At 55.8% G+C, this 22388-nt stretch overlaps 1 protein-coding gene across 2 annotated transcripts in view; it reads left to right on the top strand.

Annotated features, from left to right (window-relative positions):
* Positions 1–19091, top strand: part of CTDP1 (CTD phosphatase subunit 1) — a 53273-nt gene extending 34182 nt beyond the window's left edge. For both annotated transcript variants that reach the window (XM_021686172.2, XM_021686173.1), the window contains 3 exons: positions 97–256; positions 11066–11211; positions 18631–19091. In XM_021686172.2, the coding sequence (XP_021541847.2) occupies positions 97–256; positions 11066–11211; positions 18631–18772 (448 nt within the window). In that variant the 3' untranslated portion in view covers positions 18773–19091. The remainder of the gene's footprint in view (positions 1–96; positions 257–11065; positions 11212–18630) is intronic.
* The last annotated feature ends 3297 nt before the right edge of the window (positions 19092–22388 follow it).

The raw sequence follows: 22388 nt of genomic DNA, 5'->3' as shown, positions 1-22388 counted from the left end.
ATGCTCTCTGTTTGTATGTATTTATGTACCTGCTCCAAGAGCCAGGAGTCCTTCAAAGTGCCGTTCCTCACGTGGGACCTGTGACATTCATTTCAGAGTGGTTCAGCCGCCGCGGCAGATGCTTGCTCAAGAGCTGCCAGATAACCGACCCGGAGAGCAGCCCGGCCCCAGTGGACGGAAGCGACAGCCCAGCATGTCAGAGACAATGCCGCTGTACACGCTCTGTAAGGAGGACTTAGAGAGTATGGACAAAGAGGTGAGGCCCGCGGGCGCCAGCGCGCCGGGGGCAGGGCGCGGACCGCGCTCACGCACCACCCTTGGTTTCCCAGGGACGCTTCCACCGAGAGATGTGCAGCGGCCTTGAGTGACGCGTCAGGGCATCGGCAACGCTGGAAAGCCCGGCTGCGACCCACCGGTGGGGCCGACGGGCGAATGCTTGCCCCCGTCGTTGACGAGGGCCCGGCCTCGGGCGGGTGGGGCTGCTGGTGGCCTGCAGGGCCCAGCGGGAGACCCTTGACCACCTGCCTGGGTCACGGCCGGCAATTCATTGTAGGATCTTACCGTTACACCACTAAATAGATTTAGGCCACATCGGTGGGGTTTTTGTTTTTTCAGATGCTTAATTGTGGGAATAAGGGTAATAGAGCCTGAGTCTTATTTTGAATTGGAGACTGAATATGGTGGGGCTTTTCTTTCGGAACCAAACAGCACTAAGATAATTTTGTAAGTCTGTTGTCTGTCTCCTGGGTCGTCTTCAGAAATGACCGACGTTCACACGTCAGCCCATCCTGAGTCCCGCCGGCCCCCAGGCCCTGTGGCCCTCACGCCCTGCCCTAGGCCAGCGCCCTTGAGAGAGGGTCCCACCTGCCTGTGGGGGTCTCCGTTTATTTGTAGGTGGTTGTGCAGCTTCCGTGCAGAAAACCACATCACGCATCCAAGTGCACGTGGCCCCTTCTTGGCCCCTTCCCAGCCAGCCCCTCGGCGGCCTCACTCTCTGCTCCGGCACCACGCCACGCTCTGTGTTCATGGCGACCACTGGGAAGATGTGTACCCAGCAAAACGTTTCTTAGTTCATTTTCATCCGCAGCAGGAAAATGTTACGCTCAGCACAGAATCTCACCAGCAACTCAGATTATCATCTTCACGTGCTGGTTTACCTGATGACTGTTACACCTTGTTTGCAGATGTGCTGAATTCCTCTCTTTGCCATTTTTTTGAACATTAGCTGGTATACGTGCTGTTTTTTGTTTCATAAAAATGTTTTCTCCAAGAAAATTTCCTCAGTGCTACTTGTTTATCTCTAAGGGAGTTGCTGACCCCGGAGGGTCCAGCGACACCTGCCTCCCCCATCCCCCTGGCCGCCCAGCGACACTCCAGTGCTGGGTGGCGACGCTGATTGTGGCACTCACTCCGTGTCAGAGGGGTGGGAATCTTACCGCAGAATAAAAGTGCTCACCTTCCGTCACTCTGAGAAATAAAAATTAGCCTTCAAGCCTTACGTCTGGCTCCTCGGCAGCAGGAGGTGTGGAGGGCAAGAGCAGTCTTGGACTTCGGACCGGCGAGCACTGGGCTGTGCTGTGAGTGGGGCGAGAACAGAGGTCCAGTCCCATGCGCCCTGCCAGGGAGATCACAGCTGCGTTTGGGCACTGACGCTGGGCGCCCTGGCCGGTGGCGGCCGGAGCCGAGCCTCTACGCCTGCTTCTCTAACTGGATTCCCAGTTCTTGGGAAGCACGGTGGGCCGCAGACTGCACGGTTTAGAAATCAGAAGCCGAGAAGCAGGGAAACGAATGTGCACAGCCCAGCCCATGTACGACGGGGTCCCTCTTGTCTACAGTTCCATCCGGAGCAGAAAAGGTCCCCAAGAGCCACCGCAAGCAGCCGAGACTGGAGGGACAGTCCCGGGCCCCTGGCTGCTACGTGTGGTCAGCGGGTGGCGCGGCGGCCGCGGGTGGTCTCAGAGCGGCTTTGTGCCAGGTCACATGGGGATGTCCTGAACCGAGTGTGCCCCTGACAGGAGGGACACCCAGGTGTCAGAAGATGCTGTCGCCACCCGGGTCCCCTTCTGAAACACCCACACGCCCAGAGAGGGTCCTAAAGCACCGTTGTCCAGGTGGCGGGAGACGCACATCGGCCTCGCTGAGCACTGCTGGAGAGCAGACGCGCTGCCTCAGCGGACACTGGTCTTGGGCCCTTGCTCCGCGAGCTTGGAGAAGTGACAGTCCTGCGTCCGCTTCGCTGAGTCTCACGCGGCGTGCCACACTCACACACGGCTCTGGGTCAGGAGGAGAGAGCAGATACTGTGAGATGAGGAACTGTGCGACAATCGTGCTTCACAGGCAGGTTTCAGAGAGCACTCCAGTCTGCGAGGCAGTGACCCCGAGGTCTTTCATTAGAGTAGAAGGGAGGGTGAGGCTTGCAGGAAATTCTGAAACCTTTGGAGAGAATCCCAGGAAGCTTCCTAAAAACTGGAGTGGGTTGTGATAGAAAGGGGTCATGTTTCCACCAGCAACATTGTCGGACTGGTTTTATTTTCTAACAGCCCTCGTTCTTTTGAGATAATTCAGGGTGGATTGCTTTTCCAGAGTTGTCCTGGTTTCTGTAGAAATTTGTACAGATTGGCGACCTGACTTAGATGGCCTGCTTTTTGCGTTTTTTTCTTGGATTTATCAAGAACATCCAAATGAATAACAAAGTATGTTTTGTATGAGTTTCTTCAGTGGTCTGTCTGCCAAAAACATTTGTTTTTAATACAGTTAGGTTCTAGGAATTGTGAGATCTGCCACAGGCCCCCTGGCATAATTCTGTATACGTATCAGGCAGTTCTCTCACTCAGTTCAGTAGTTGGAGGGTCCTGGGAAATAGGATTGAGAAATGTGAGATTACTCACCTTTGTCACATCAGGAGGTCCCCATACCCACCTCTGCCCTGTCCTGATTCCCCCTGTGCTCACCTCTGCAATACAACTACAGGCCTCCTGTAGTTGTATTGAATCCGCCGGGGGGGCTCTTCCGACGGGCTGCAGTCCGCATCGACAGGTGCTCCACAGCCAGGGTGTCCCACAGTGTCTCTGTCAGAGGCCCTTTGTCTGGGACCGGACGCCTCTCCCAGCACCCAGCAGCCGCAGTCCCCTTCGTTTCTGTCCCTGCTTTGTCCTGCTGCCAGAGCTCTCTGTAAACGCAGCTCAGCTCAAGTCCCTGGAGGCGCGTCTCACTGGTGACGAGGTACTCTGGGTACTGCAGGGCCTGCCCCTGGCCTCTCCGTCCTTGTCATGCACCAGGCATCGTGCCGGCATCTCAGACCATCCTTGCAAACCACGGTCTGAGACAGAATCTTCTGTGGACTGTTTCCAAAGAGTTCTAACGCCACCGTGGCCCCCCTTATCCAGGGGTTCACTTGCTGCAGGCTCGGGTACCTGCAGCAGGCCGTGCTCCAGAGGCTGGGGGGTCCTCCTCTGGGCGCGTGGTCAGATGGTCAGTAGTGGCCTGACGTCCTTCGCCCCCTTCGTGTCTCCCCCAGAGGAGGAAGGGCGGGAGCAGCAAGGTGAGAGGAGGTGCGATGCTCTGAGAGAGACCACGTTCACACACGTCTTACCAGCAACGTGTCGCTGTGACGTTGTGTTTCACCGCTAGTTACGGTAACCTTTCCCTGTTGATTCAGCTTTATCCTAGACACGTATGTATAGGGTTCAGGCAGCCCCTGGGGTCCTGCAGCGTACCCCGTGCATAGGGAGGGCCTGCTGTATATGCCGTCTAGTGTGATTATTTCTGTTTTTAGTCCTGTTGGTGCCAGACTTTGTGTCTTGTGGTTCACACAAAGCAGAGCTTTTTGCCAAGACGCCGTGACCGCGGTCACCCTTTGCTGTGGTTCAGACACAAGTGGTGACACCGTGGGCAGTTTGAGCTCAGTGGCAGGTTCTGTCATGCACGAAATGGCGAGCCTCATTTTGTAGTACGGATGCTTTGGTTTTGTTGAGTTTGTAGGCTTGCTTCTGACGAGTGAGCACCATGTGTAGGCATAGTGAGCTCACGCCTCGTTCCTGCTTGTGTACGGTGATGCCTTTCTTGAGAGGAGGTGGGGCTCCGTCCTGGGCCTACTGTTGTCTGGAGAGCTGCGGTCCCCCACGAGCTGACCGAAGTGTCCACAAAATGCACACGCACCAGTGTCCACGCGCAGGGTTTCATCCATTTGATTGGCTCTCGGAGGACTCGCACGATGCTGGGGAGCTGCCTGGGGGTGATGTCAGCCTGGTGCCGCACACCCCCACGTTTTCCCTTTTGCTTCGAAGCTGCACTCGGTGCGGGACTCGTGCACCAGGAAAATCTTCACAGAGTTGCTTTTCCCACCCCTGATGGCAGGTCTGCCCCATCTGGCAGCAAATACTGTTCTGCAGTTACATTCGGAATAAAACAGGCACTTTTTCTTTTGGCTTCAAAATGTTGAGACGAAGCAAGCTTATTCCAGAAGCTACATGGACTGCAGCTTTGGGGGGTGGTGGGGGCGCACACAGGTGTGTCTGCGGCACTGTTTTAGTTTGTGTTCGTGGGTCAGGATTGTTACTGTTGTTAACACGTTCATAATGCTTTGCCCAAATTATGATCCTTAGGATTAATGGAGTCTTCGACCTTGTGTGTGATTTTTCACAAGGTGCCACTTCTCAGAGGTTGTATGTTTTATTGTAGTGTGGTGTTCTCGTGGATCAGGTTTATGCACGTGTGTTTACATTGTAGGCAGACACACAAGAAAAGTGCAGAATGGAATTCTCACTGTGTTTGTTCAGAGGCTGATGAGCAGTTTTTGTGGTGGGATGTGGGGGTTGTGGCTCCAAAATAAAGGCCACCCTTCAAGTTAAAACATGCAAGTCTGTTCCGAAAGTGAAAGGTTTAATGTGTTCAAAGAGAAGATTTGCTTAGAGTCAGGTCAGTAGGTGAAGCGTTAGCCGTAAGTAATGAAGAGAACCAGCGAGCGGTGCTGCTCACACACACTGAAGAAGTGCAGGGAAGCATCACGGATGGAGGAAGAGCAGACCATCGCTAACCCCCGTGCTGGCCCAGGTGGGTAACCCCCGCCACGGCCTCCCCCAGCCTCCCCTGTACCTGCAGCTGAAGTCCATGGAACACAGAAAGGAGGGCCCACTCAGTCCGTAGAGCATGCAGTTCTTGATCAGGGTGGTGAGTCCGAGCGCCATGTTGGGCCTAGAGCTTGCTTTAAGGGGGAACAAAAATTGAAATTTCAGAAAGCAAGAAAGAGCAAAGAGGTTCCTGAAAGCCAGCATGGGTGCAGCAGGGAAGAGCAAGCATGGTAGTGGGTGTTGTGGCATTTTTCCTCCTGTGTCCCCAGCTCTCGCCCTGATTTGGAGGCAGGGGCATCTCTCCCCTAGCTCCGCTCTAGGGCAGGCACCAGATGCAGAGGGTCTGGGGACAGGAGTCTGTGGCCCAGAGAGTATGGAGGCACCTTCCTCTACCTGTTTGCCCCGTGGGTAGCCCCGGCCATTCCATACTGTGCAACAGCTCAGAGGCTGAGAGGAGCACCCCAATTCTGTGTAGGAGCTGACCGAGCCCCAGGCTCACCTCCCGGTGAGATCCAAAGAGGCCATGGAACAGCATCACAAAGGCATAAAATTCATGTCGCAGTCCACAGACGGAGGCAGAACTCTGTGTCTTACCCGCCCTCACCAGGCTGGTCGCCTGTTAACACAGACCCGTGTTCTCCAGAGACTCTAAGAGGATGTTCTGTTGGAGCTGTCCAGGCCCAGTCTGAGCGAGCAGCAGCAGACGCCCACCCCAGCCAGCCGGACGTCGGGGTTCTGAGACCAGCCCTTGCAGAGAGGCTCGGCGCCGTGCTCCCTGGGCAGAGGCACGCAGCCTTGTGGGGAACACACGCGATGAAGAACAAGCAACGGGAATTTCAGAACTGAGAAAGGCACATGCTAAGCAAAGTCCCTGACGCTCGCCGGACACGCCCCTGATCGAGTGGAGGCGAAGAGGAAAGAGCCCACGAACAGGGCTGCCGAAACCGCCCTGAAGACAAGCCAGAAAACAGATCGGGGGCCGTGGTCAGAGCGGCGGGACGTCCGGTCACTGTCAGAGCCATCACGTGTGTGTCGTCGGAATTCCCAAGATGGGGAGGACATTGGTGTGGGACAGATACTTGGAGGAATGATGGCTAAAAACCCCCAGAACTTGGTCAAAGGCATAAATTTACTGGTTTCTGATGCTACAGACCAGTCTGGCCAGTCGTAGAATTTTGTAAAGCAGAGTGACGTTGTCCATGTTCTGTGTCTCCTCTTGGCCCCACAGCAGGCTGTGTGGAGAAGGCTTGCATTTGAGGAGGGCCCCGCAGAGCGCCGGGAGCCCTTGTGTGTGCGCTCAGAGAGGACGCCTCCCAGTCAGGGACGCAGGGACAGCGCGCATGGCAGGACTCGGTGTTCATTGGCAGGCACGTGCACAGAAGAGATGGCTGGAGATCGTTCAGAGAATTATTTGAGGCTAGGTCACAGAAGTCTCTAATCCTAGGCGTTCTGTGCACATTTTATGAGCAGTAAGCGCTTGCAAAGGTTTAATTGCTTGTTTTCATGGCAGCCTGAATGTTTTCCTTTGTGTCTTCAGCCTTTTCGCGGTCAGGCTTGCCGTGCAATCTCATTTATATGTGTCCAGCCTGAGCAGCCTTGTGGTCTCGCCAGGTGGACTTTCTTCCTTGGACTGGAATCAGGCACGGACATTAGGCAGGGACGCCTCCGTAACTTTGCCAAGTGACCCTTCTGTTCATACGCTTCTGTTTGGAGCAGGTACTCGTGGACCAACAGATACGTTTGTGACATTCAGGGATTTACATGGGTCAGCAGACTTCCCAAAGTTATTTCACCAAAAAGCCACCGTGAGAATTCTTGTGTCTTAGCACGGTGTTGTGTTGCATCAGGAAGCAGGCAGCTCCGTAAACAAGGTCATGAACTTTCCAGATATCGTGAGATGACTAACATATATTAGCCTTTAGAAAAATCACTTGAGATTGAAGATAATTTGTGGAAAACAGCATTTTAATAGTAGGAGAGTGAAATGGGGACACATGTCCTAATTTATTTCTCGTTTCCTGGAGTGTCTGTCCTGCAGCCTCGGCCAGGTCATTCTGTGCAGGGGGCCACGGCCGAAGGAACTGTGGCGAGCCCGCCGATGGCCTGAAGCCACGGCCACCAGTGTTGCCCGGGCGTTTCTTGCTGCCTGCAGGCTCCCAGGACGCTGCAGCAGAGGGAACGGCAGGTTTTTTTCTCAGCCTTGTCTGTTTCGAGTTTAGAGGTCCAGGTGGACTTGGGCAGCACCGCCTCGGGCCCCTTTTTTCTGCATCCTCCTTGGAGAAAGTAATCTCTAAAGTGTCTAAACACATTTCCAGTTTTATCAAGAGAGAAGGTTGCCTGTTACAGGGAGTGACTGGGAAGTTTGCTTTTCCAGCCCGGGACATGTTTCTGTTCCCTCTCTCACGACTCTCCGCTTGGCTGCCTTATTTCTCTGCAGACAGGCCATGAGGAGTCCATAATCCCCGTGGTCCTGCGTCTTCCGAGTGAGGGATGGGAATGTTTTCCAATGCATTCAGTGTGATCCGTGTTGGCCCTTTGAGAGTTCAGTCGTTAATTCAGTATAAAATGAATTTTGTTTTTCTTTTCATATACTTGCTTTTAGATTTTTCCTTAAGATTCTAAAGTTTTTACTCTAGCATCTTTTAAATAGTATTTATGAAATAAATAATTCGTTACATATTACTGTTTTTTAAAAAGCCCAGTTACCTTTGTGTAAAAGAAAGCCCTGGAAAGATGTCTTTTGTTCTGAAACAGATCCTTTTATATGAGTAAAGCAGAATGAGGAAGAGCAAGTGTAAGCATAATTTAGATACGGCCAGATTTTAATGTGTATTCACGATTTTAGTTGGGCTGCGCACAGTGTTTTTCTGAATCTTCCAGTCAGCTGGCAGAATGAACACGCACTTGGGTTAGCTGTCTGCCGACTCGAGAAGCGACCGGGCTCCTACTCGGAGACAGTGCCAACACTTACGGGTCACTTCGCGGTCTCCGAGAGGCTGTGATTGTGTACTTTGGTCGTTACGTTTAAAATAACTGATTTTTTTAATTCTTTTTTTTCTCTTGAAAAGGTGTGATGCAGAGTCAAAGGCCTGAAGTATTTTCAGAGGAAAATTTAATAGAATATTCTAATAGGAGGTTTGCTCATCAACATAGAGTAAATACAATCAATTAAACATAATGGTGAAGTGTGAATGCGCTAAATTCTTAGAATTAACTCTGTGCTTTCTATTAAATGCATTTAGCTTAGGAGCAAACCCTGTGTGTAAAGACTTTATAGTGACACGATGATTATTGCTTTATTGACGTAGCTGTCGCCGTTTCCATATTCTCACTGAGGTCAGTGTGGGAGCGACTGATGGTCTCGGGTCGAAGCTGCTCTGGGTTAGGACCTCCCCTTAATCCATCAGAGCCCTCACGGTCCATGCAGAGAAGCTCACGGGCCCTGTGGGGGTGCCCGATGCTGGGGAGGCGAGGAGTGCGCGTCCCTGTCCCTGAATGCACTGAGGGGCTGGCGGGGCGGGGCAGGAGGGCATGCACTTGGCCTATTGTAGGGAGGGGCCGCAGCTGGCCAGCCTTGCCGGGAGCTTCCTTAGGGAACACCACCCAGTTGTCCATGGGAAGAAGTCCGTTTTTGTGAGTTAAGTACATCTGACTGCCTTTCTTCCTTTTTGTGTTTTCTGGAATAAGCTGAAAACCTGGTCTTTCTGAATTAATGGATTTTCTAAATCTGACATTTAAATAGCCATAATATCCCTGTAGTTCCAAGTTCAAAACGCCTGAAAGCCACTGTGAGCAGGGTTCCCACAGACAGCTTTCACCTTGGCTGCAGCCGGCCCGGCTTCCCTGCAGAGTGTGGCCTGGCAGTTGGGAAAACGGTGCCCTCACACCTGGTGGCTGTTGTCTTAAGTTCGTGTTGGGAAATGGGTCGACAGACGCATCTCTTCTCGCCCAGATGTGTAGGGGTCACAGCGAGCAGCGCTGACACCGCCAGCCTCCACATGCTCCCCCTCGTCAGACGCCAGTCACACGGGGGGGGCGGTGCGGGCTTGGCACCCCCACGGGTGACCAACCAGCTGAGACTCGGGGTTCCCACAGCCCGCTCCTGGGGCTCCATCCTTTGCCAGAGCTGCTCCCGCACTTTTTAGCGGCTTATTACGTAATGAAGAGCATGACAGACGCAGATGAACAGCCAGGCGAAGAGCCACACAGGGTGCGGTGCACAGGGTCCCGAGCGTAGGAGCTGCTGTCCCCGTGGAGTTGGGGTGGGCCACCTGCCAGGATGTGGAAGCTCCCCGAGGCCTGGAGGGTGGGGGTGGGGCTGCAGGCTGCAGGCTTCACTCTGGCCGGTCGCCGGTGACCAGCCCCGTCCAGAGCCCATCTAGAGTTGCCTCATTAGAAAAAGAGATGCCGCTGTCTGTCTGGAAAGTGCAAGGGGCTCAGGAGCTCCGTGTCAGGACAGAGGGACAGAGACCAATAAATACATTTCTTACTGTTTTACACATCAGATAACCTTGTTACGTAATGATCCACTTTGAGGTCATAAAGATGTAACTATGTTGACTTACAGGATTTTTGACATCATTGTGTGCTTTTTTGTATATATATTTTGAGGGGGAAAAGCACCTTCAGCTCTGAAGTGTGGTCCCTAGGACTCAAGCGATGCACTTGTTAGAGTGGTCATCTTTGCATTCCACTTTGCACCTTTTTTAATAAGTTGATGTTAACATCCTGAAACGTGTTGGCACTTCTCAGGCGTGCATACATTTGGGGAAGTTACAGAGGCCTTGAAGCCGAACTTCTGAGCCTGGGAGTTACCTCTGAACGTCTGTCTGCCCTCCGGGCTTGGCCACCCTGACCACCCACGCCCCTAGGAAGGGCTGGCTCTGCAGCCCTGCGGGGCCCCCAGCCTGCCCGCCGATGGGGGCCATACAGTGTTTCCGTCACATAGTAAGTCAGAACAAAGAAAGATTACAATTTCAGTTGACCTCTTGAGAAAACAGCAGTGTTCCAAAAATGTCATTGGAGGTGCTCAGAAATCCAAAGCAGTTGGCAGGACAGTTCTGTCCTGGTGCAGTGGGTAACCTCCCGTTCCTTATTTTCTCCTTTCCACCTGATCTCTTTCATTGTCCAGTGTCTTTGTTAGAAGACCAGGGAGAATTTGAGAGAAAGGCATGGAGACCGAGGTCAGACAGGTGGAAGGCCGACCCTCATCCCATCTTCTGTCTCCAGGCCCACCCCAAATCTGACGGAACAGCTCCTTCTGACTGAACAGGTGTTAGGAGGCAGCTTTCATCCCCCTTGGCCTGGGCAGCCCGGCCAAGCCATGCTGGGGGGAGAGCCACTGGAGCCTCCCCTGTCGGGCGTCCCTGGGGGCCTGGCATCCGGAAGCAGACCTGCCCCGGGCTATAAGGGAGCAGCGAGGGCCGATTCTAGGGCCCTTGCCTATGAGTTCCCATCACCCTCACTTGGCATGTCCGTGAATGGTTTGGCCTGGGGCCTGTGGGAGAGAACAAGCGCCCCCGGGCACAGCTGGGGACCCCACCGGCAGCAGCTGCCCCCACCCCAAGACTCCAGAGCGCTTCCTGGAAAGCAGTCGTTCTGTGTGGCTCATTGATCATGAGCATTTGAACAGAATCCTCTGATTCTTTACCGTAAAGTTCATTCACGCACTAGCGAGAAAACCCCCGTTAGAATCGTGCCGCCAAGAGATGACTGCCCGGATGTCCCCATGACCTGCACCAGGGTCACACATGGGGTCCTGGGATCCCAGGAGGGGCGGCCTGGGCCTTCTCAGCTTTCCCTCGCCCTCCTCGTGCACCTGCTCGGTGCCCCTTGGTGCTGTGCATCTGCAGACCCAGGGACTCGGCCCAGCGTGGGGCTGGATGTGCAGCCCGTCCACCAGAAGCGTGTGTGTGTGTGGCTGGGTGTGGGCGGGGGCCACGGGACTTGGGATGGGAGGTGGATGCGTTCCCACACTGACTCTCACCCTCTGCCAGGTGGACGACATCCTAGGAGAGGGCAGTGACGACAGCGACAGCGAGAAGAAGAGGCCCCCACCCCGGGAGCCCCAGGCCACGCCGGAGGCCACGCTGGAGGCCACGCCGTGCAGCGGGAGGACCACCACAGGCAGCCGGGGGCCCAGGTGAGGTGGGCTGGCGCGGGGGGCAGGCCCCATGGCGTCTGTAGGTGAGATGCAGTCACAGAACAGTCTTTGTGGTTTCGGTCACGCCTGGTGGAGATCTCATTTCCTCCCCTTGGGAAAGTGCTTCCTGTGTGTGGTTGGTAGGAACACCTGCAGGACCGCGGTCGCCAGCAGGGGGCGGCAGAGAGCAGGCGGCACCGCGGCCAGCGCGTTGTGGTCAGCTCCCGCCTTTCCGCGAGCCCGGCCCTTGCTCCGCGGCCCGTCGGTGGGTGGTGTGCACTCTGGCCACGGCAGCCTCCCGGCCAGTGCTGACGGTGTGACCGAGTCCTGGGCTGGACCGAGGGGTGTGCTAGGGGTCTCCTCTGAAGCATCTTCTTGCCTCACTCGGATTCGCTTATCACCTCATGTGCTCTTTGCTCAACTTCCTTCCTTTCTGCCTCTTTCCAAGTCTTCCCACCCCAGCACCTCAGTTCAGTGTGGCCCAAAGCCAGAGCTGCTGTCCCCGAGTGTCCCTGAGCCTCGCGTCCAGCCCTGCTGCCTGCCGGGACTGGCTCACTGCTCCACGGCTCCAGCACCATGTTTGTTCTCTCATCTGGTGGAGTGGGTGCATCTTCCAGAAGCTTCCTGGGACAATGTGTGTGGAAGGCAGACAGACTTTGCGCATCAGGAACTGCCTTCTTGGCTTTGCCCACGCTGGCTGGGCAGCGGAGGGGAATCAGTGGTCCGGGAGGGCACCGTGGCCCTCGGAATTCAGACCGCGTTGCTCCAGCTCTGCACGCAGTGTTGGCGGTGGTGCGGGCTGTCTGCCGTGGGCAGGGCCGCTCTCCCCTGCTTCCCGCTGGCCCGCCGTCTTCATCCAGCCCTGAGCCGTGCAGTGTTTGCGCATTGTGCGTCGGAGCCCGCTGCTCACGCGAGGCCAGGGGTTCTTCAGCAGGACCACCCCAGCCCCTGCCGACCCCCCATGATGAGAAGCGAGCAGACACGCGCCCCAGGAGCCTCCTCCCAGCCGCACAACAGTGGGCAAGCCCTCGAACCTCCCATGCCTCAGTTTCCTCTTCTGAAATGGGGTTGTTGGTGGCGCCACCTCAGGGTCGCTGCAGGTCAGCCAGTGAATTGGGGCCGGTACGGACCGCACACGCGTGTGCTCGCCTTGTACCTGGGATCTCCCTCCATGTGGGGGCTCTTTTCCTTACCCACTGAGCCTGTTCACACCCCATCTGGTCCGACCCTAAGACGTTCTGTAGGTGAATAAACAGCTCAAAAGAGTTTACGTGAACAGTCCAGTTACAAAACAGGATTGGGCCAGAAATTCTAGCAGCGACCAGAGAGAGGGCGCAGAGATTGGTGGTTCCACGTGTAGTTTACTCCGAGAAGGGAAGCGGACCTGCAGCCGGGCTGCGCAGCAGGAAGACGGAGCCACTTCTCACGGTGCTCTCGCTGTCCCGCCCATCAAGGCATGCAGCGGAGCGGAGTGTGAAATGCTGTTCGGTTGTTTTAGGAACTGGTTGTTTTAAAATTCCGCGTTGGGTGATGATAAGCCTTGTACGATCACTGTGCTGGGCTGTGTCTTCGTCTCTGTGCAGGAGTCCCACTGGGGTCTCTGAGGAGCCGGCCTCCCACCCGCTTTGAGAACCCAAGTGTGGAGGTGCCGGCTGGTGCCCATGGTTCATGACGTCTTCTTGCTGATTTGTAGCATGCTCTGATCCTGCTCTTGTTTTTTCTGTCGAGTAAAAAAGAAATTGAGGCATTTTTCACGAAGACTCAGGCCTGGCTGGAGCCCACCGGGAGCGTCCTCTCCTCAAGGGGCGGGGGCTGCAGGCGCTCAGCATATACTGAGCCCCGTGCGCCACCGAGCCCCAGAGTGCACATCCTGTTTTGTTTCTTCGTTTTCGCTGGTTCGCGTGCCCACAAACGACAGGCACCAGGGCTTGTTGGAAAGAGACTTTGCTTTGATGTGGTTTGGGTGCCGGCCTTCTGCACTGGAGGCCCGTGGGGCAACGTGGTTTTAGTCCCAGCGCGCTAGGTTTCCTGCATCTCCGTGGTCAGCCGGCACAGGGAGTAGAAGTCCAACTCCCAGCTCGGAAGTTTCTCCTGGTCCCGTGGAGAGCATCTGAACATGGCCAACAAGCTTGAAATCCTCCAACGTGTGACGATGGGGGTGGGGGGCTGAGCCCCCAACAGGCACCCGCCGTTCTGGGAGCCACACCTCTGACTGTGAGAACCCGGCATTCCCAGACTTTGCTCAGACTCCGCTTGCTGTGTGGGACGCACTCTCTCACCTCCTACGAGCCGGCTTCCACTCGTCCCTGAGCCCGGAACACTCACAGGGCTCCTTCTCACCTGCCTTCGTCTGCTTCTCCTGAACTTCGTACGTGTGGCTGTGGCGGGAGCTCGGGGTTTCTGGGTGTGCCCCACGGCTCTGACCCTTGACCGCAGCAGAGTCAGGCACACGGCTCCCCGTCAGCCAAGGCGGGTGACTTAGGTTTGCAGACCTTGCTTCTTTCTGTACCAGAGAAACTGGCAGATGTGCGTTTCTGGTTGTATTTTGTTCTTGTTCACGGGGACTAGACGTGGAAGTGAGCGACAGTGGGAACGCAGGGCCCGCTTTCCACATGAGCGTCTGCGTAGCCAGAGTGCTCGGCGGGCTCTTCACGTGCCCGAACGGCCTGGCCGGTCACGGCACGTGGCAGCCACTCTGGCCGGGGGAGAGGCCAGACCCAGCCGCCACAGGACAGGAGCCACAACGCCTGCTTCCACTCACAGGGAAGACACGGGCCAGAGAAGCTGCCGGTGAGCGCGGCCACCGTGAGCGCGGTCCCGGCACCGAGAGAGCTGCGCGGGGGGGGCGAGAGCAAGTAGGTGGATGGCGTGGCCAAGTGCAGCAGGGAAATGAACGTTCTCCAGGGGCCCGAGGGTCGAGCTCAGCCTCGGAAGAAAGAACTAGCAGAGTAGCACGTGCCCACAGTGGGAGCCGGCGGGGGGCATAGAGGGGAAGGGCCGAAATCCCCCCAGATGGATGGAAGGCATTCTCCCGCGTCCCGAGCCCGACAGACTCCAAGCAGGGTCAGCACAGAGATCCACGCCCAGACACGTTGTGATAAAAGTGCTGACAGCCAGAGACAGAGCGCATGCGGACAACTGGACGGCACCGCCAAGAGCGCCTGCAGGACCAGCAGCCAGCTTCTCATCAGAGACCGCGGCGTGCCCAGGTGTTGGGGAAAAAAGCCTCAACCAGGCAAAACTCTGTCAGAAACGAGAAATCCTGAAGGGAGCTCTTCGGTCCGAAAGCCAGGGACCCAGAGACCAGAGTCATGCAAAGAGCACCGTGTAATTATCGGGCAGCGTGAATTTAGTTTTCTTATCTCTTCGTTTAACTGGTATCAGGAGCAGGTGTAGAAGATGACGTGTTGTCTCTGGGGCCTGTGGTAGGGACAGCCGGGTGTTGCCAGTGACCACGCAGGCAGTAGGCACGAGATATTTCGGAAGAAACGGGAGACGAGAAGGTTCGCGTGACGCGTTGTAAGTGTGCGCGTTTTCTTCCCTTCCGTCAGCTCCTGTGTAAGAGAGAAGATCACACACGGTGTCCGGGTTCTAACGGCGAGTGGCATGTGTAGATAACACCACGAGTGACAGAAGCGCGGGAAGGAAAGGCAGGCCCTGAGCGGACGGACAGGTCCGTACCTGTTTCTGACCAGGGGAGACCCAGGTCAATCCGCCATCCGTCCTGACGGCGTGACGTGGGTCCGTGTGAGGAGCCCGCAGCAGCCACTGGGGAAGGAAGTCCCGGAGCCCATCCTGCAGCGTCTCAGTGGGTCGGCCCGCTGAGTGCAGGAGGAGGCAGTAAAGACGAACGGGGTCGAAACCGCACGACCCTCGAGCATGACCAGTGTGAGCGGGTTGGGCAGTCCAAGGGCAGACAGCCTTCGTGCTTCTTAAGGGTGAGCAGCGGGAAGGGAGGCGGCGGCTCAGCAGCACTTGGAGGCTGGACGCCCGCCGTCAGTCATGGCAGGAGGCGGACAGACGGCCACTCGGTCTCCCCCCACACCTGTGGGGCACGCCGGCCCGCCCACAGCGGCCCACACCGTCGTGAGAAGGAGCAGCTCGGGAGGACTCCCTCCTCCTGGTCCTGGGCAGTGCGGCTCCAGCATCAGGGTGGTGGTCGTGGGGTCGAAATCCTCATGGAAGAGAAGACGCCCACCGTGCCCACGCTTACTTCACGCCGTGCGCGTGTCTGAGAAGGGAGCTGTGTCGGGCGTGGCCGTCCCTGCAGAAGCCAGACCTGGCCGGCCCGCACATGCACACACGCACGCGCGTGCACCAGCCAGGTTTGTTAGCCGAGACGGTGACCTCGCCAAGTGCAGCTGCTTGGTCTCTGCCAAGAAACAAGCGGCTTTAAGTGGCCAGTTGAAAACACGTGCTTTGTGGAGACTGTCGGACGGTCGTTGGTTAGACGTAGAAACCGTCGTGTGCGCAGTGGGCCGCACCCTTGAGGCGCCTACGTGGGAACAGCAGTGCGTTCAGAAGCTGCACCATCGAGGAGGAAACGTACACATACTGATGCTGCTGTTGTCATGTTCTTGCTGGATTCCACGCTCTTAGAGGGTTTCCCAAGCTTTACATTTCCTCCAGATTTAAGTCCGTGAGCATTTCTGTGCAGCTGTGCAGTTGGTTGTAACAACAAAATACAAATACTGTGTGTGTTGTGCTCAGGGGGATGAGGTTGGTATCATTCACAGACTTTTATTAACCATGACCTGCAGGCCTGGTCCCAATATTTGAGATAATTTTTTAGAGGGGGCGGTAGGCGCAGAGGGAGAGGGAGAACCTCCAGCACACTCCCCGCCGAGCACAGAGCCCGACCTGGGACTCAGTCCCACGACCCTGAGATCACAAACTGCCCCAAAATCAAGAGTCAGTCACTCAACCCAGCCCCCCAGGTGCCCCGAGATAATTTTTAATTACTACAGTTCAGTCATGCTGTGTATAGAAATATTATCTTCCACACGTTATTTAACCAAAAGGTTTGCCCTTCTTAGTCCCTCTCTTTTTTTTTTTTTTTTTAAAGATTTTATTTATTTGAGAGAGAGAGGATGAGAGACAGAGAGCATGAGAGGGAGGAGGGTCAGAGGGAGAAGCAGACTCCCCGCCGAGCAGGGAGCCCGATGCGGGACTCGATCCCGGGACTCCAGGATCATGACCTGAGCCGAAGGCAGTCGCTTAACCGACTGGGCCACCCAGGCGCCCCCGTCCCTCTCTTTTTATACTTTGTCTCGGAAAGGCTCAGCACGTGGCATTGCCCCCTGGGCCACCGGCCGTTTCTCCCTGATCTTGAGCCATGCACTTGGCTCCCATGGGAGTGGCTGGCACAACCACCCCGACATGGGGCTGCTTACGCCACATCGTCTCTCCTTCTGTCCCTTTCACACACGAGACGACCCTGTTTCAGTCAAGTCAGTCATTTCTAAGAGGCACACAGCACCACCCTGCGTGGGACAGTGTGGGGTCCAGCCCCCCAAGGATGTGGCTGTCAGCTTGCCTCTGTCTGGTTCGTGGTCTCCTCAGCTACAGACGGAAACAATGACACCCTCCCCCATGGGCTTTTTATGAAGATTACAGGACACCCCGCCCCGTGCAGCCAGGACCCAGAACAGCATTATCACCCGTTGTCTGGGAATACAAAGGGCATTTGTGCAGCGAGCCCTACCCAGGTGTGGGCCATACACAAGCAACAGGACTGGGCGCCTCTGCCCTAGACGTTCTCCCAAGTGCAGGTGAAAGGTTCACAAGGGACACCTTGGGGGCTCAGTTAGTCCGAGAAGCGTCTGCCTTCGGCTCAGGTCATGGTCCCAGGGTCCTGGGATCAAACCCCGCATCGGGCTCCCTGCTCTGCGGGGAGCCTGCTTCTCCCTCTTCCCCTGCCCCTTCCCCTGCTTATACGCGTGCACTCTCTTTCTCTCTCTCTCTCTCTCTCTCTCTCTCTCTCTCTCTCTCTCTCGCTGTCTCACTCTCAAATAAAATCTTTAAAAAAAAAAAAGGTTTTCACAAAAGATTTTATCACAAATAATCATCGTTGTAGGATGACTGTTTTAAAAGATAACTCTTCGAGCAGTCTGTAGCTTTCCCCTGGCCTGGTCCTGCCCTCGAGGGTCCCTGCTGTCCCCCGACCTCTATCTCTGCTACCCCAGGTCCCCACCAGCACGCACCCCCTGCCTCTGCCTGGGGGGTTGTCCGAGGCGCTTCCGCAGGTTCCCGATCCGCATCCTCACAGCAGTGGGTCTGGCTTTTTCCTGGACTTGGGGGTCTTCGTCCCCGACCACAGGAACTTGTCTGTCTTTGCTTTTTTGCCTCCGGCTCTCACAGGGATGAAAGGGAATCTGGATGGGGGCCGGGCTCTCCACGAAGAGCAGACCATTTGTAGGAGGAGGCAAGGGAGGTTGGTGGTGTTTGTCGCTTCCTGACACCGGGCCACTGTGCAAACCAGAGGGCACCCCAGAACGGCTTTGACAGTGTGTGCACGCAGTGCGAGCCTTCATGTTCCCCCTGCGTGCGCTTCAGCTACAGGCCTGAGGCCGGGTGGGGTGCCGGCGGACAGGGTGCCCAGAGGACAGGGTACAGCCAGTGTTTTCCCAGGTTTTCTGATTTGGGAGTGTTTCTCACAGGTTATTTATTGTCTTACCAGTTTGTGGAAGCTTATTCTGTCTTATAGGTCTTAGGTCACATGTGTCCTAGTCTTGCATATAGTCTTCCGACCTCATGTTTGTGACTTTGCCAAACAAAGACTTCTCATGCGCTTTAGCCTGTGATCAGGGTCATTTGTGTTGATGTGTGATCACTTGGGATGTGCCTTGGCTTCCTCATCTTGAGGTGGCACAGCAGTTCCTCTGACAGACCAGCCTCTCTGTTGGCGCTCTGCATGTTGGTTCATGTCTGGTGGTTCTTGGAGCTCCGGGAAGAAGGCAGGAGCGTGCCCTCCGGTCCCCCATCGGTCCTCAGTCACACCTTCCGCGCTCATGGCATCCAGCCCTCGCCCTCTCCCCGTGTCCTCTAGGGTGTTCTGTCACCTGCCCATGATGCCCTCGTCGTGTACAACCAACCGACTGTCGCTGCGAGGCCGCTTCTGAATGCGGGGCCTGGCGGCACGGGGCATAGACAGAGCGAGTGCCGTGCTCCGGGGTCAGCTGGCCCTGCGGTCTTTGACCATCGGCTCCGACTGGTTCTCGCGCTGAAACTAGGACAGCGTCTTGCAGTGGTGTTTGGCAAAGGACAGAGATGCACTGCGCGTGTGCGTGCCACTGGGTGCTTGCAGCCTGCAGTGCAGGCACGTGTGTGCGTGCTGGGGCGCATGGAGGCTGGTGCTGGTGCCCATGCGTGCCCGCTCCTGGCGCGTGCGTCTCACGGTCTGCGTCTCCTGTCTCGCAGGGGCCACAAGCGGAAGCTGCCCGAGGAGGACGCCGGCAGCGCGTCCAGCGGGGAGTCGAGCGGGGAGGACGAGGAGGGCAGCAGCTCGGAGGCGGACGAGATGGCTGCAGCGCTCGAGGCGGAGCTCAACGACCTCATGTGACCTGCAGGGCACAGGGCCGACGTGCGCTTGGCGCTCTGTCCCCAGAGGGCTCCAGGCCATGCGGGCCCTCGGATGTTTCCTTTTTTCCAGAAAGACGTGTATATTTGCAGAGCTCCACATACAGAAACACATAATTTTGCAGAAATAGGTGTTTTTAGAGGTTTTATTACGGAAAGTCTACTTTTCTAAGGGACAGTGTCCCGGGAGGCGGAGTGCCAAAGATGTCGCTGCGCCCTGCGCAGCCTGGTTCGGAGCGGGCGTGCAGGACGCGGGGCGGCAGCCGGGGCAGCCCGATGGGGGCCGGGCAGCGGGTGGGCGTGCGGGGCTCTCCTCCAGGACACAGATGTAAAGTTTTTGTATATCTATTTCGCATTTGACCCACCAAGCAGATTTCTCTTTCATTTAATAAAACTCCTTTTTGTAAGCCCGTTCCATGGTGTGCTGTGGCAGGAGCAGCCCCCGCCCCGAGTGCCCTGCCTGCCCAGCAGCCTGTGGGCCAGAGAACACTGCGCCCCGGGCCCATCGCCGGGCAAACAGACCTAACTTCCTCTTCTAGGCCGTTCCGTGGAGGTTGGGCTTTTTATTACTTGTGGAGAGCTTCTCAGAAGCTTGTACCAAAGCATTAAGAACGCAGAGGATCACTGTTACTTGTGGCTATCAGGTGATGAGCATTGGATCCAAGATACCAGAAAACAAGGCAGCTCTGATCCTGGCTGACAAGCTGGAGAGCAAGATTCATCACACAACTTGTCCGCCAGTGCATCGTCCCTGTCGCTGGGGTCCCGGGTCTGACCCACAGGCCCCTTGCATTCGTGCAGCTCCGGTGAGAGCTGGTAGAGAGGCCAGGGGCCTCTGTTTCCGAGTTCCCTTGTCCAGAGATCTCTGGGCGCAACCCTTGGTCCATGCCATCCATGGGTAAATTCATCTTGATGGCCCCTCTGAGACGGCCCCTTCCTGTTGGTGGCGGCTGGGCTTTGGGCTGTGGGTGACCCAGGATGTGTTTGTGAGCCTCTAGAACAGTTTGAGGTGTTACTTAAAGACATCGTTGGTTTAGGATACCTTTTTCAGTGTAGATCTGTAGCCCCACAACTCTTTTCTCCTCCCCGTTTTCCAGACTACTTACTGAATTAGAGGTAATGTGTTAGGTTAAGGCTATGTGCTATGCATGTTCTTTGAGTGCAAGTAACAGAATCACGGCTCCCCTGGGGTTATCTTGCTGTGTTACTCACTTGTCTGAGAAGCGATGGATGGAGCTTCAGGTATGGCTGGTTCTAGGTTTTCACTGGATACTCAGGCATCATCAAGAACCTGAATCCTCCTCCAGGAGTTTGGGCTGTTTCTCTCCTGGTTGTACTCAGTAGGTCTTCACACAATGGGGCATGATGCTCAGATCCCATCCGTACTTCCGATGACAGGCAGGGAGGGAGAAGGTGGGGGTGGGTGGGCGGGCAGGCAGATGTCCAACAATCAAAGCACCACCCTTGCCTTGTTCTTTTCCAGAAGGTAAGTGTAGCTACGTAGAGGTGCTGCTCTACAGCAGCAATAACAGAAGTCTCCAGGAGCTGGGCTCAGAAGGGGAGGACCCTGACGCTCGCTCTGTTAGCACAGAAATGGAGCCAGCACAGCTGTGAATTGGAAGAAGCTGGAGATTTCCTCCTTAAATGCCTCAGGCCACGTTTCTAAAAGGCCTCAGTGCTAATTCCATATCTTGCAGCATTGCTCACGGTCAGTAAAAAGCGTTGGAACTAAGGCGGGCTGATCCTGGGCTGCTGGTTGCTGTCACATCTGGACGACATTGTGGGGGCTCTGCACACCCAGGAGGGTGGGGACAGAAGCTGTGTCCATCTCAGCTGGTTGGGCCCTTTCCTGCGGGTCCCGGAGGGAGACAGGGAGACCGCTCCTCAGTGCTCAGATGCCCCGGTGTCCCGAGTGCCCCAGTAAGCATCAGGAAAATGAGAGTGGTTGAATTTGAAGAAAAGACCCGGACTAGTGTTAGCAGGAAAGGCCAAGGCCTTGGGAACACAAGGAGGTGGTCTGGCAAGGGAAGACCGGGGGCCCAACGAAGCTCAACTGAGCAGGAAAGCACGTGCGTCTACAAGTTGCTGTCCTGAAGAAAGCTGGTGTCTTTTGAGTTCAGCTGCTAGGAACAGAGCGTGCCAGGAGCCATGATGCTGGTCAGGATTCTCCAGCAGCCCCAGGTTTCTTAATTTTCTGCCAGGTGGTGGTTTCCTCTGGACGCCGGGACTTGCCTTGGCCGGCAGCATTCCCGGGAGCAGGTGCGTCCATGTGGGGCATGGCCGTCTGCAGTGGGGCTCTGCCCTGTGGGACAGCTGGGCAGGAACGGGGCCTGTGGTGCGCACAGTGGCCTGCCCCTGGTCATCTGGCCTTTGGTGTTCTTGTCACTGTTAACCATGTGTCTGTGCCCTAAATGCACAAAAACTACCTTTTAAACAGACTCCAGTGCCCCTCCCTGGGGAGTGTGCGGGGCAGAGCCGTCGGGCTTGGGGCCCTCACTCCTGCCGCAGAGGGGCAGTGGGGGCTGCAGGTGGTGACGCTGACCGTGCAGCCTGGTCAGGAGACACTAGTCCTGAGTCTTCTGTGCATCTCCGTAAGAAGCTTTGACGGGAGACTCGGACTTGCTTCCCTGCACATCAAGTCTGAGAGCTCCGCGGTCCGTAAAAGGGCTGTAAGGAAACACGTGATCGGGAATTTGAAGAGAGAACTCAAATCCACAAGAAATCTCTGTACAAGTAGGTAATAATTTAGGCCATTTATTTACAAACACTGAAAAACCTGAACCTGGAAATTTAATGGAATTTTTGTTTCTTCCTTGGGAAATAGAATGTTGAAACTTTGTGTGAATATGAGTGGATCCCATGTCCTGAGTTTTTCATGTTTTCAGAACAACCGTGCCCCTAGCCAGTCTGCAGGCCCTGTCCGGCAGGGGGCATGGAGTCAGGGCCAGGCGGCTGTGGACGTGTCCGGGTGGGGACCCCTGGGCCCCTGGGCCCTGCGCGGCAGCAGCGGAGGCTCTGGGGGATTGTACATGCTGGACGCACTGGGACGCACGCGGTTGTACACGTGAAGGGCACACTTAGCGGCGTGGGAATCACGTCTCCGTAAAGCCCAGCCATCCAGTGCCTGGCCGCTGCGTGCTGGCCTGGGTTTGCACACGTGTGTGCTCGCGTTCAAGGCTGCAGCCTGGTTTTTAAGTAAAGCTTTCTGTTTCGAAGGTACCACCCAGGTGGAAAACCTTTCAAGTCCCGAAACGGAAACAGAAGACACACTCATCACGCCACCCGAGGCTCATGATCGCATAATGGCCTTTTCTGCACTTCGCTACAATTGTTTCCCTTGCTTTTTAAAATTAATCTAATTGTGGCCTTTAACATATACAAATCAAAGATGAAGAAAAATTGCTAGAATCCTGCCACCTAATTTAACCACATTAACATTTCAACATGCTGTTTAGTCCACTTACACATATTATTTTAATAGACTTTTTTTTGAGCAGAATTGGGAAGGTATGGAGATTTCCCATAGCCTTCCGGCCCCCACACATGCACGGCCTCCCCATTATCCGTAACCCCCAGCAGAGTCGTGTATTTGTCACTGT

Source organism: Neomonachus schauinslandi, chromosome 14 (genome assembly GCF_002201575.2).
Source record: "Neomonachus schauinslandi chromosome 14, ASM220157v2, whole genome shotgun sequence".
NCBI lineage: Eukaryota > Metazoa > Chordata > Mammalia > Carnivora > Phocidae > Neomonachus > Neomonachus schauinslandi.
Note: the sequence above shows the minus strand (reverse complement) of the source record. Positions and strands in the feature narration are given on the sequence as shown.